This window comes from Lontra canadensis, unplaced genomic scaffold, assembly GCF_010015895.1.
Source record: "Lontra canadensis isolate GAN:19392208 unplaced genomic scaffold, GSC_riverotter_1.0 scaffold10, whole genome shotgun sequence".
Taxonomy (NCBI): Eukaryota; Metazoa; Chordata; class Mammalia; order Carnivora; family Mustelidae; genus Lontra; species Lontra canadensis.
Window position 1 is genome coordinate 3,551,664 of NW_022631004.1, and position 14,649 is coordinate 3,566,312.

Here is a 14,649-nt window from a genome sequence, read left to right on the forward strand (position 1 = left end):
ATCGCGATTGGAAGCACAGACATCATCTGGTGCTGAAGGCCATTTCTCTCGATCTGTTTCGAAGTAGAGCTCGAGAACCGCCGCTTCAGCCTTCCGTTTTCGGGGCCGACGCTTGCCGGCACTTCACACGCTGCTCCGGAGCTCCTGCCGGCGTGGAATCGGAGCACCCGAGGACGCCGGGGACCGCGCGCGCCTGCGGCCTTCCGACAATGTTCCCCCCAAGGCGGTCGCCTCGTGTCCTTTCGCGAGGTCACCAGAGGGGCAAACAGCCCAGCATGAGTGACGTGAGCTACTCGCCAGGGAAAGGTTTTACCCCCAGCGCGGTCGGTCAGGGCTGGCCAGCTCGCTTGGCCCCTCCTCCGCCCGGGCACCGGCCCGCCCACCGTTTCCACATTGCCCAATAGGCGCGGATGCGGCTCCAACCGCGGCCGGTGGGGGAGGTGTTCGGCGGCCAGACGCTGAGCGGCCGTTCGCGTCAACGTGGTGACGTCACGCGTAGACGCACCTGTCGGGCTCCCTGGTGCTGCTGTTTCTCTTCCCCTTCCGTGGCTCCGGGCCGGTTTGGTCCGGAACCCACAGCCCCTTTTTCACAGTTCCAGTTCGCCGGCGGCCGGGAATTGGGCTGCGTTATGAGGAAAGAGGGTGTGGTGGGTTGAAAGGCATTCTACTTCATTTCCGAGTTGGAGCGTGGATTCAGTTTTAGTCTTTTAAGAGGGAAGTGAGGTTGGAGATTTTTATTTTTAATTTTGGGTGGAAGCAGTTGACTTTAGGGCCCTCCAAAGCAAGCGGATTTAACTTAATGATTCTCCAGTGTTTGAAGGAGGACAAAAAAGGTCCCACCTGGCAAAATTTCTGTAACCTCTTCAGTAGAAAACCCAAGGTATCTTTTAAATTGCAGTAGTTTTTGTTGTGTCGAGCTTTCTTCAGGTGGAGCTCCCAGGGTAGCTAGGTTTTTAGCTTTGAAACAGATGCAGAATCCAAAGGCAGCGCAAAAAACAGCCACCGATTTTGCTATGCCTCTGAGCTGCAAGGTGAGTTGCATTGTATGAGTGAAGATTCGTTAGCTGTTATGTTCACGGATTTTGGGTCAGCTGATGCCAAGGCTCTTGTCTTGGTTGTCTTATAACAGATACCTACATGATGTCAAACCTACACGGATTAGGTATATACCCTCGGACGTTCTTTTAAGATTTCGCCTATTTCCTTTAGGAACTGTCGAAGGACCTTTTAATAGAGTGCAAGTAGGTCCCAGGAGAAGATAAATATTGAACTCAGAGTGGGTTTTACCTTTTCTAAAATTGCCCAAAGTTAATACTCAGTTTTTCTATCTTTTGTCTAAATTTATGTGTTATATCAAGACATAATTTGTGTATATGTGTAACATTTGTGTTTTGATCTTGAACTTAGATCAGAAACTACCTTAGAATCTCAAATAATTTCCGCATAAAATAGGCTTTATTTGTATAGTATTTAAAACTGGAGCACAGGAAGTTAATTACCTATTATACATATATATAAGATTTCCGAAATTTCTTTTTCTTTTGGAGGGGAAAAAAACCCCTTATTTATAAGAATTGAATCAACCATTTTCTTTCCTTTTTTTTTTGTTTTTGGTAATTCAGAAGTTCACTATATAAACTTTTTTGATCCATGCAATTAAGTTACTGCAGCATCATTGTGGCTTGTGTCATTGATTGTTGAATCTTTCCAGAAATGCTTTGCTTTTCATCTCTGAACAGTTTAATTTAATTTACAAGATTCTTTTGACGAGGTCGGTATGGAAATAGTTTAACTGATGTCAATTTTATGTGCCTTTGTGAGTCACTAGAAAATACTATCTGTGTAGCTCAAGAGTACCTGTAAGAGTGCTAATGTATGTATTGTTGATTTTCATCTTAAAAGGTGATGCTGATTGTTGCTACATAGTGTGGCTTAAAAACCAGGTGTGTGACTTACAGATACTTTTTCAAATCGAGTATGCTTTTATGACCTCTGGTTGATAGGAACAGCCACTATTGTCAGAAACCATGCCTCACCCTCCCACAGCCTACCTCCCACACTCTTCAAAGACTGATTCTTTGCTTGGAAAATGGGTCAAATGATTTTAAGAGGTCAATGTAACTATATAGTACTTATATTTTGGAAATTGTGTCTTAAGCATGTGTTTTCAATCACACATAGTTCATTAAGAATGTAAAAATCCAACTTGGTAATGGGTGTATACAGTTCAGTGGAACAGATTTGCTGAGATTATGGTTTTATGTTAATAAATTGGCTATTTTCCAGGTTGTATTGGTGGTAGGCTTTCCATTTCCTGTCCTGTGACATGTTGGTAATAATTTTCAGACCACTCAGGAAGCCAGATTTGATCTCTGTGGTGGGTCGGATATCAAAGCAGTATCCTGTGGCATTTGGCCACTTTCACTGCACTGTAGAACTTTCATCTGAGTTTTTAGTGAAACTTATCAGCAGTGATGTAAAACATGTACATGTTAATATTTATTAAGTGATTTCTGTGGTTTTGGATCATTTGTGTTTTTTTGTGGATTATCTCAATTATTACACCAACCCCAGGAAATTGGTATTTTGTTTTCCTGTTGTACAGATGTGGAAACTGAGGCACAGAGGATTTAATTAACTTGCCCAAGTTCTTAGTAAGTGTCACAACCGGTAGTATGATTTCAGAGCTCTTGGTTTCAATGGCTGCAGTATATTTCATGTAAGACTAGTTAAAATGTTAGAGGAAAAGTTAGGATGAGAGATATGGTACCATCGGTTCATTTATTTTTCAATTACAAAAATAATTTAAAATTACAGAAACTGGAAAATTTTTGAAACCTTCATTCCACTCTAATAAACTCTTTTTGTGTGTGTTTTCTCATACTCACACTCATATGTGTATATAGACATTGTGGCTATGATTTGTGTTGATTTTTAAGGATGAAATGTTCTTAAGTATAAATTGTAGGATCAACCCATGTGTGGAAACTGCCCATTTGCATTGCTAAATACAGAAATTTGATCTGCATCTTTGACTGGAACCAGTTAAATAAATATATTCTTTGCCCTTTTGAGAAGTGGTTGAACAGTTTGTCTTGTACAATCATGAAAATTACTTAGTTTTCAAAGAGTAAGTCTTCCACATCATCTTTTTGTTGGATTATTGTTTGCCTTTCATTTTTTTAATAGTCTAAGCCTTATATATATATACATATATATATATATATTTAAGTTTTTATTTATTTGACAGACAGAGATCACAAGTAGGCAGAGAGGCAGGCAGAGAGAGAGAGGAGGAAGCAGGCTCCCTGCTGAGCAGAGAGCCCGATGTGGGGCTCGATCCCAGGATCTGGGATCATGACCAGAGCCGAAGGCAGAGGCTTATAACTCACTGAGCCACCCAGGTGCCCCTAAGCCTTATATTTTTAAACTTTTTTTTGTTTTTCTTTTTGTTTTTACTTCTAAAATTATCTAGCATTTTTAACTTTTGAATGGCTCCAAAATTTTTTATGAATCTAGGAAACTTTCTTTAGAGAAAACATCTGCTTCTTTTAGAAGGTTATTCATTTAATACTTTTTTTTGAAGAAAAATATAACCACAACAATTTGGACATGGAGCTACCTTAATAGTAGAGATAAAATATCAAGTTAATACTGCTTTTGGGACAAATCAGTTTCATTATTGTTATATCTTGTATGTGGTGACAATTTGTATCAGAATAAATACTTTATTACTACTGCAATGTTCTGACCTAAGTTTTGTGATGTTGTATGGAGTAGAGGGGTCATTCTTTGGTAAAGTAAATTTGAGAAACTTTTCATAAATTTTGGTCACGCAGTTAGTGTTTACCACAGATTTTCTCAAGAGCCTTTCCTTTGCTGTTAGCCGTTACAGTTCTAGAATGGGGTCTGCTCTATTAACCAAACTTACTTGACTGTGAAATCTTTTACTGGACTTGTATTCTGTGCACATACTCATCTGCAGATAATTTTGTTGGCTTCTTGGCTCCATAGCTTGATTCATGCCAGTAGTTTTGCTTCAGTTAACTTCTCCCATGTCTGCCCCATAAAATCCCACTTATCTTTTAAGGTCAAACTCAAGTGTGACCTTGAGTCTAGTGTGACTCCAAAGAAGGCTTCTCACCATCAGTCACACTGGGATGAGAGCTCTTCTTTTCCGAGCTCTTATAACACTACTGCTGTCTTCTGTGACATCTCTCTTGTATTGCTTTTTATTGTATGGCTATACATTACCTTCTAGGAAAGTATTACAGCCTCCCTTTTGAGGACCGTATGTAATGCAGTTTATGTTGAACTTGACTGAAAGCTGTAGGACCTATGCAATCATGATGCCACTAATCAATAAAAATTGTGTTTAGGGGCACCTGGCTGGCTCTGTCAGTAGAGCATTGCTTCATTTTGATTGTTGACCAGTACTTAGCAATAGTTAGAATATTTATATGAGATGCTTAAAGTATTAACATGAAAATGCTCCTTACACACAAGTGGTTAGATCAGTCAGCGTTTTACTTCTCTGCCATCATTGCTTGTGAAACTTTTGCTTGTGAATGAAACTTTTGTCTCTCTAGTTGCTAATATTAGGGATTTTCTTTTCTTTTTTCACTGAGATTGTGCCTTTTTTTCTGTTCAGCTTACCAGCCAGCCAGATAGCGGACTGATAACGCTTTTGAAACTTAGCCATGGTCCTTAGCCCTACCTAGTCTCCTTTACAAGAGAGGCAAAACTGTTTTGGGAGCTATGGAAAATTGGTGTACCTACCTCAGGCTGTGTGAGTCCCTTAGCCACAGATTTACAGGGTCTTCCTATTTCTGCTCCCACCCCCCGGTTCTGGTGGGGTTCTGCTTAGTGTTTGGAGTTTGGGTTCTAGATTTTTGTACTGAATGAAGGTAACTATTCCCTTCATTGTAGTCTGGCCCAACAGAACTGAAGTCGAAATGTGTAATCCTATAGTTGGAAAGAACACTCCTGTCTTAAGTTCCATAAGAGGTAGGAGACTAAAATTTGTTTCTTCCAGCTGTTTTGAATCAGTTAGTCAAGTCAGAAACCTAGCAAATATCTTAGGTTTTTTTCTTCACTGTTCCTCACAATTTATTAGTTAACCTTATGCTCTTAAATATTTCTCAGAATTCTTTTGACTCCATATTGTGATGTCTTACGTTATTTATGCCTTCAGTATCTCATGTTTAGGATTGTTCAAGGTTCTACTGGAATTAGGGTCACCTAACTTCCCTTTCAGTGTCTTGCTCTTCTTCTGTCTTCTGTACTGGGGCTACTGATGGCTTGCCAAAATTCATAGTTGGTCATGTGGTTTGTCTTAAAAACTCTTAATGGTTTCTCATGTGTGTAAATGAATAAATAAGTTCCTTTGCACAATGTATGAGCTCTTCCCTTTCTGATCTGGCCTGTGTCCACCTCTCCAGCTATTCTCTTGTTCCTTACCTCTTATTTAAGCCACCCAAGCACGTTTTGTTACTATGCTGCTGTGTTTTTGCATGTACTTTTTTTCCCTGTCTATATTGACTTTTCACCTCATAGTTAGCCCAGTTCACTCATCCTAATCCTTCAGTACTAAGCTTAAACATTCCTTTATTAAATGTTCACAGACTTTTCCAGGTAGCATAGTTACACCTTTTTAGTGTTGTCACATACTTTGTATATTCCTCTCCTGTGATATTTGTCATACCATACTGTAGTTATTTCTATATCTTTTACCTTCACTGCTTTGGGAATAGGGACCATATTTTACTCATTACCCCAGTACCTGGCTTTGTGCCTGGTATGTGATAGGTACTCAGTAAATGGTTTTCAGATAAATTAATAATCTGACAGCTAATTTTGGCTTTGAGGGAGATGATGATCCTACAAGCTGAGAGAGGGAGTGTAGGAGGACAAGCAAGTTTGGGGCAAATATTTATTCAGCTTCAGTTTTGTTGAGTTAGAGTTTGCATATAGCATCCAAGTAGAGATGCGCTATTTGTTTGTTACCAATTTTTATTTATTAATCGTATAAATATTAACTGCCCCAGCAAGATTTTGTAGATATAGATCAGATTATAAAATTTATATGGAAAGGCAAACTAGAACAGCTAAAGCAATTCTGAAAAAAATAAAGTGTGACAAATTAGTCTGTCCAGTTTCTAGGCTTATTTCAGAGCTAGAGTAATTGAGTCTGTGGTATTGTTGTAGGTATAGACACATAGATCAGTGGAACAGAACATAGAACTGTGAAATAGACGTACACAAATATGCCCAACTAATTTTTGACAAAGGCAAAAAAACAATCGGTGAGAGAAAGAACTTTTTTCAGCAAATGCTATTGGAACAATTGGATATCCAAATTGAAAAAAAAAAGAACTGCCTTAACACCATATACAAAAACTCATGCCAAATGGATCATGGGCTTACAAATAAAATATAAAACTATAAAAAATTGAGAAGAAAATCTTTGGGGGGTAGATTTTTTAAGATTTTATTATTATTTTTTTTAATTTGACGGGCAGAGAGATCACAAGTAGGCAGAGAGGCAGGCAGAGGGGGAGGGAGAAGCAGGTTCCCTGCTGAGTAGAGAGCCCGATGCAGGGCTTGATCCCAGGACCCTGAGATCATGACTTGAGTCGAAGGCAGAGGCTTAACCCACTGAGCCGCATATAATCTCGTATAATCTCATATATGAGCCACATATAATCTTTATGTTATAACACCAAAAGTATAATCCATACAGGAAAAATTGATGAATTGAACTTCATTAAAGTTAAATCTTTTTGCTCTGTAATAGACCCTATCAAAAAGAAGAAAGTCAAGGGCACTTGGCTGGCTCAGTCGGTGGAGCACGCAACTCTTGATCTCAGGGTTATGAGTTTCAGCCCTATGTTGGGTGTAGAGGTTACTTAATAAAAAATAAAAATTAAAAAAATTTAAAAAAAAGTCAAGCTACAGAGTGGGAGAAAATATTTGCAAACAACATATCTGACAAAGGACTAGCATCTAGAATATATATTCTAAAGTATAAAACAAGAGTAAAAAAAGCTATCCAATTAGAAAATGGGCAAAATAGGGGCGCCTGGGTGGCTCAGTGGGTTAAGCCGCTGCCTTCGGCTCAGGTCATGATCTCAGGGTCCTGGGATCGAGCCCCGCATCGGGCTCTCTGCTCGGCAGGGAGTCTGCTTCCCTTCCTCTCTCTCTGCCTGCCTCTCTGCCTGCTTGTGATTTCTGTCTGTCAAATAAATAAATAAAATCTTAAAAAAAGAAAATGGGCAAAATATATGAATAATTAATTCACTGAAGAGGTTAGAAGATAGCAAATAAGCACATAAAAAGATGTTCAACATGATTAGCCTTTAGGGAAATGCAAACTAAAACTACAGTGAACTATCACTACACACCTATCGGAATGGCTAAAATAAAAAGTGATGGGGTGCCTGGGTGGCTGAGTTGTTAAGCATCTGCTTTTGGCTTATGTCATGAATTGTGCCCGGGAGTCGGACTCCTTGCTGAGTGGGGAGTCTGCTTCTCCTTCACCGTTTGTCCCCCCACCCCCACCTCATGCTCCCTCTCACACATGCACTCTCTCTCTCTCTCAAAATCTTTAAAAAATGGTGACAATGGGAAATGCTGGTAAGGATGTGAAGAAACCGGATCACCCATGTATTTATGGGTGGGAATGTAAAACTGGCAGTTCCTTAAAAAACTAAACAGTTCCTGGGACGCCTGGGTGGCTCAGTTGGTTAAGCCTCTGCCTTCGGCTCAGGTCATGATCCCAGGGTCCTGGGATCGAGTCCCACATCGGACTCCTTGCTCAGCGGGGAGCCCACTTCTCTCACTGCCTCTGCCAGACACTCTGCCTACTTGTGTGTGCTCTCTCTCTGACAAATAAATAAATTAAAAAAAAAAAACAAAACTAAACAGTTCCTTAAAAAACTAAACATGCAATTACCAAATGACCCAGTTTTTGCACACTTTGACTTCTGTCTCAGAGAAATGAAGACTTAAGTTCACACAAAAACCTGTGCATGGATATTTATAGCAGCTTGATTCCTAATACCCAAAACCCAGAAAAGCCAGATATTCTTCAGTGGGTGAATGGTTAAACTATGGTATAGCCATACTGTGGAATATTACTCAGCAATAAAAAGGGAAGAACTGTTGCTACATATATAACAACATTGGTGAGTCTCCAGAGAATTATGCTGAATGCAAAGAGCTAATCCCCAAAAGTAGCATACTGTATGGTTACATTTATATGACATACTTGAAATGGCAAAATTCTAGGAACAGAAAATAGATATGGGTTGCCAGGGGTTAAGGAGGGGTGGTGGTAGGGTTGGAAGAAAGTACGTGTGGCTATATAAAAGGGCAACATGAGGGATGCTGTGGTGATGGACATGCTCTATATCTTGAGTGTACTATCAGTGTCAGTGTTTGGATTGTGATATTGTTCTGTGGTTTTTCCAATGGTGGAAACTGAGTAAAGGGTACACAGGATATCCCTGTATGATTTATTACAACTGCATGTGAAATCACAATTACTTCAAAAAGTTTAATAAAATAACATGGAACACCTAATATATGCCAGGTGCTGTGCTAATGACCATCAAATATGCAGTGCTGAACAAAAATTGACACCTTGCCAGACCTTATGATATATATTATAGTTGGGAAGATGTTAATTAAATAGTCACATAAATAAGTATAAGATTACAACTGTAGTAAGTGATACAAAGGAGAGATCTAAGAACTAACAATGAAAATTTGACCTACTCAGGGAAAATTTGCCCAGGTAGTCAGTAGGTCAGGGAGGCTTTCCTTACTAGTTCCGTGACTTTGGGTAAATTATTTAAACTCTGTGCATCAGTTTCCTCGTCTGTTAAATGAGTATAATATGAGTATATAAAATGAGTATAATAATAGCTTTAATCCTAAGCTTTAGGATTGTGATTGTATTTAATCCAGCTATAAACTGAGTAAATTTGTGTCATGTTTAGGATGGTGTCATACATATAGTGAACTCTGTTTAAGAGTTTGTTAAATAAAGATATAGTTCATATGAGATCTGAAGAATACATAGGAAGGTTAATTGGATGGCGAGGAGAGGGTTTGTTCCAAGCTAAGAGAGCTATAAGACAGGAAATAGCCTGGTAGGACTGAGACGAAGATCAGTGAGTCCAGAGTACTGCAAGAAGTACACACTTCAAAATGAAACTACAGAACTAGGCAGAGGCCAGGCTGCATAGGGTCTTGCCTGCTGTGTTTAAGAGTTTGATAAGGTTGGTGAGAAGTGATTAGGACTTTAACCCGTGGAGTGGGGAGAGATTACTGATCAGACTTGCTTTTAGAAAAGACAATGCTGGCTGCAAAATGAAGATCAGATTAGAGGGGGTCAGGATCATTGTATGTTGTGATCATTTAGGAATTTACTGCAGTAGACCAGGCTTTCTCCCTGGAGATTTTCATAGGTTATTTCTAATCTTCATAACTGCAAGAATATATTTGCAGGCTACTCTGTGTCTATTATGTTTTGAAATGATTTCAAATACATTTTTTGGCAATTAAAGAGGAAAAGGTGACTTTGTAGTATTTTTAATATATATATTTTTAAGATTTTATTTATTTGACAGAGCGATCACAAGTAGGCAGAGAGGCAGGCAGAGGGAGAGAGGGAGAAGCAGGCTCCTTGCTGAGCAGAGAGCCCGATGTGGGGCTCAGTCCCAGGACCCTGGGATCATGACCTGAGCTGAAAGCAGCGGCTTAACCCACTGAGCCACCCAGGCGCCCCTTCAATATATTTATTTTTAAGATTTTATTTATATATTTAAGAGAGAGAGAACATGAGAGGGGAGGGTCAGAGGGAGAAGCAGACTCCCTGCTGAGCAGGGACCCCCCCACCCCCGATGTAGAACTTGATCCCAGGACCCTGAAATCAAGACCTGAGCAGTTACTTAACCCACTGAGCCACCCAGGCGCTCTTCAGTATTTTTAATATGCATAATTTCAGCTGCCATATTATGGTTTAAATCGATTTCTGTGAGCAAGCCTGGGAATTGAGTTTAGAACTTAAAAAGATTTATTACTGGTATCTAGAGTTCTGTGCATTTCCTTTATGCTCCCATAGAATTTTGGATATCATGTAGCAGTGCTGTTCAGTACCAGTATTTGTGCTGCACATGTGAGCCACATGTAATTTCATTTTTTAAGCCATATTAAAAAGGTAAAGAGAAAACTAATTTTAAGTCCTGTAACTCAAAATATCTGAAATATTATTTCAACATGGAATCAAAATAAAAATTATTAGCAGAATATTTGACATTCTTTTTTTGCATTAAGCCTTAGAAATCTGGTAGGCATTTTACCTTTGAGCACATCTCAGTTTGGACTAGCCATGTTCCAAGGCTACTGACAGTGATTGGTGTACAGCTCTGTGGGTTCCTAGGTTTGTAAGAATAGTTTTTTTTTTTTTAATTATCAAATTTGTAGAAATAACCCATCCAGCCCCGAGTTTAATAGACTTTTGGAACAGAGTTGGTCTTATTATAAAGGTGTGGGGGATAGATGTCTCAGAGATATTGGTGAAATTAAGTTTTTTTTTTTTTTTTTTTCCCCAGAGGGTAGAGAGTGAGAGGGGTGCCGGGGGGTGGGAGGTGGGGAGGGGCAGGCAGAGAATTTTAAGTAGGCTCCTTGCCCAACTCAATCTCACAACCTTGCAGTCATGACTTGAGCCAGAATAGGAGCCCCATGATTCACCCACTGAGCTACCCAAGCACCCCAAAATTAAGTTTTAAAAACATTTTGAAAGAATTAAGTTGCCAGTTATCACTAATGGTTTTTGAGGCACTTTTAAGAATAAATGGAAGAGATATCTTGGAACTTGCTGTTTGAGGTCCCAGTACACAGGCATTTGTAATTATTTTAGAGAGATTTTTTAGTGATATGTAGCCTCCAACTAATGTTTATTGATGTGTGTTATCACATGTCTTAAAGCCCTTCTAGTCTGATCATGAGGTAAAGAAGTGAAGAATAGAATCCTTGTATTTTTTCCAAAATCTTAGCATATGTTGCTTTGATACATCAAAATTAAAAGGATTCTTGGAATTATTCATGTTTTTTTTTTTTTAAGATTTTATTTATTTGACACAGAGAGAACGCAAACAACGGGAGTGGCAGGCAGAGGGAGAGGGAGAAGCAGCCTCAATGCGGGGTTTGATTCCAGGACCCTGGGATCATGACTTGAGCCAAAGGTAGATGCTTGCTGACTGAGCCATCCAGGTGCCCCTATTCATGCTTATTTTTTAAAAGGCTTTTGGGTATTTACTCAAGAGCCACAATATTTAATTTGATTGCCTCTATGGACACTGCAAAGTTCTTAGCATGAACAGTTGTTTTCATACTATTCTGTTTTAACATTTATCTTAAACATAAAACTCTTGCTTTAATTATGTTCTGACAAATATCGGTAAGTTATAATAGGCTGCCTTTGGTAGAGGTAACCCTGAAACATTGATGATGCAGTAATGCAAAGCAGCTAAGTTTTTCTTTGTATTCTATGTGCTAGTTTTTGGTTATTCTCCCAAGACCAGGTTAATATTGTTGTAGAGAGCATTTGTTTATTGAAAATTGAATACATTTTTCTTTTTAACCTTATTGACTAGAATAGCAATTGGACGTTTTGACATTTGCTGTTTGTATATTATGTGCCAGGTGCTGAGAATAGAGACATGCTCTTGAGGAGTATTCAAAACTTCACCTTCTCTAAAGTAATCATTAAGTTAAGAAATTTATAATAATAAATCTGTTAAAAATAGTATTGGGCAATATTTTATTTTTCTAAAAAGAAGTATAAAATCTTTATAAATAATTTTTAATTGTTATAGCTCTTTGAGGTTATTTTTCCATGTGCAGAAGGATGGTTTACTAAGGACAAGAGATTGTCTTAAAACACTTCAAATCCTCAGTGTAGAATTCAGCCCTAGAATTGGAGTATGTTTAGTGCCATTACCTTTTATTTTCATAGGTAGTTATTATGACATATTCTTGTTTTACAAGGCTTACTGGTTTGACTGCTTTTATGACTGTATCTTTCAAGTCCCACACATGAACCTTTCAAGGCTATTGCTATTATCTTGAACTCTCATTTAGATGTTGAGCAGATAAGGTGTATTTAAAAAATCAAACTATTTAGGAGTCATATTGTTTTTAGGGAGTAAGAACAATGAAAACAAGCATTTTTGGTATTATTGCTTTGAAAAAATGAAAATTATTGCTTATTATCATATTTTCCATGGCTGATATTTGACAATGGACTCTGAAGATTTAAATTTTAAAATAATGAAAGGAGAATGAAATTAATACTAAAAAAATTTATAGCATTTTAAAATTAGTACTTCCATCTGGCAAAATACTCAAAAGGGACAAAAGAGTCTCCCTTTTGGACCTGGTACTTAAGTCTTTTGTTCTTTTCTCCTGTAGGCAACTTTCTTGGAAATCCCTCCAGAGATAGTCTATATGTACACAAACAGTTATACCCTGTATTTCTTCCTCTCCTCTCCCCGACTCCCCTGCCTTTTTTGGATAAGAAACCCCCACATATACTGTAGTATACCTTAAACACTTCTTTATACTTAAAAAAAAAAAAAAGATTTATTATTAGAAAGAGAGAGCATGCATGTACATGCTCAAGGTCATGTGGGTAGGGGGGAGGGGCACAGGAAGAGGGAGAGAGAATCCCAAGCAGACTTCCCTGCTGTGCATGGAGCCTAATACCTGCTCTGTCTCATGATCCATGAGATCATGACCTTAGCCAAAATCATGAGTTGGACAATTAATTGACTGAAGCTCCCAGGTATCCCACTTCTTTGTACTTTTACATTTTTTAAAATATTTATTTAAAGATTTTATTTATTTGAGACAGAGAGCAGGGGGAGAGGCAGAGGAAGAGGGGGAGGGGCAGAGGGAGACTACTAGCTGAGTTGGGAGCCTGATTCAGGGCTTGATCCCCAGACCCTGAGATCATGACCTAAGCCGAAGGCAGATGCTTAACTAACTGAGCCACCCAGGTGCCCCTTCTCTGTACTTTTTTAACTAAGCAGTTGATCTTGCAGATTGTTTTATGCCACTTCCCAGAGAAATCCATTCCTTTTTGTAGCTGCATAGTGAGAATGGAAATATTAAATCATCCCAAAAGACAGAGAGTTAGCTGTTGTTACAGTGAATGACCTTAATATTTTTTTAAATATAGAAATCAGAAGTTTCTTTTTGTCCTGTTAAGCTAGGTGATTTTCATTAGATATTGCAAAAATGTTAAAACCATTTTTTTCTTCTTTTTTCAGATAATCAGACAGCTAAATGGAGTCTGAGCAGCTGTTCCATAGAGGATACTATAGAAACAGCTACAACAGTATAACAAGTGCAAGTAGTGATGAGGAGCTTTTAGATGGAGCAGGTGTTATTATGGACTTTCAGACTTCTGAAGATGACAATTTGTTAGATGGTGACACAGCAGTTGGTAAGTTTAGCATTACAGCTTTTAATATTTGTGGTAATGTCTAATAAATTATACATTGTTGTGGTTGATTTTTTTGCATACCTTTTTATTTTTTAATTGAGTTGATTCATATAACATAAATAACCATTTTAAGGTGTTCAGTTCATTGGCATTTAGCACATTCATGTTGTGCAACTACCACTTTTATCTAGTTCCAAAACATTTTCATTACCTCAAAAGAAAACCTTGTTAAAAAAAAAAAAAAAAGAGAGCAAGAAAGAAAAGAAAACCTTATATATGGGTAAGCTTAAAAATTTAAATGTAACACAGTATGGAGATGTATACAACTATAATTGGATCCTCAGAGAAATAGAACCTGATAGCATATATAGAGAGATATCCAGAAAGAGATTTTTGATGAAAGATTGCCTCACATGATTGTAGAGGCTGAATCCTATAATCTGTCATCTGTGAATTGAAAGCCCAGGAAAGCTGGTGATATAGTTTTAGTCTAAACCCAGGGACCTGAGAACCAAGGTAGCCAGTGGTGTAAGTTTCAAAGCTGCAGATCTAGAAGTACTGATGTCTGAAGGCAGAAGATAGATGTTTCATCCAGCAAAGAGCCGTTTCACCTTTCCTCTCCCTTTTGTTCTATTCAGATCCTCAACTGATTGGATGATGCTCACTTGCCATTGGTTAGGTCACCTTTTTTAAGTCTACTGAGTCAAATGCTAATCTCTTCTGGAAAGACCCTCACAAACATACCTATAAATAATGTTTTACCAGCTATCTGGGCATCCCTTTGCTCAGTGAAGTTGACATATAAAATTAGCCATCATAACAATCAGCAGATCATATGTGTAGAAATTATACAAAGTGAACATATGGTTATTATTATCCCTCAATTGAAAAATAAAACATTACCTGTTCCTTCAGAATTCTCCCTTGTTTCCCTTCCAATTTCAAAGGTAACTATTATTTTGACTTCTATTAGTATTTAAACTTTATATAAATGGAATTATATTATTTATACTCTATTGTGTCTGGTTCATTTATGTTTTGAGATTCATCTATGTTGCTGAATATAGCAGTAATTATTTTCATTGCCATGGAGTATCTCATTGTGTAAATATGCTGCTGTTTTTCTGTTCTAT

At 38.2% G+C, this 14,649-nt stretch overlaps 1 protein-coding gene across 2 annotated transcripts in view; it reads left to right on the top strand.

The window, feature by feature from the left end:
* Positions 1-544: 544 nt before the first annotated feature.
* Positions 545-14,649, top strand: part of CLCN3 (chloride voltage-gated channel 3) — a 97,590-nt gene continuing 83,485 nt past the window's right edge. The window contains exons 1-2 of one of the 2 annotated variants that reach the window (XM_032855475.1): positions 545-1,031; positions 13,341-13,516. In XM_032855475.1, the coding sequence (XP_032711366.1) occupies positions 13,357-13,516 (160 nt within the window). In that variant the 5' untranslated portion in view covers positions 545-1,031; positions 13,341-13,356. The remainder of the gene's footprint in view (positions 1,032-13,340; positions 13,517-14,649) is intronic. The other variant, XM_032855477.1, reaches the window with a different exon arrangement.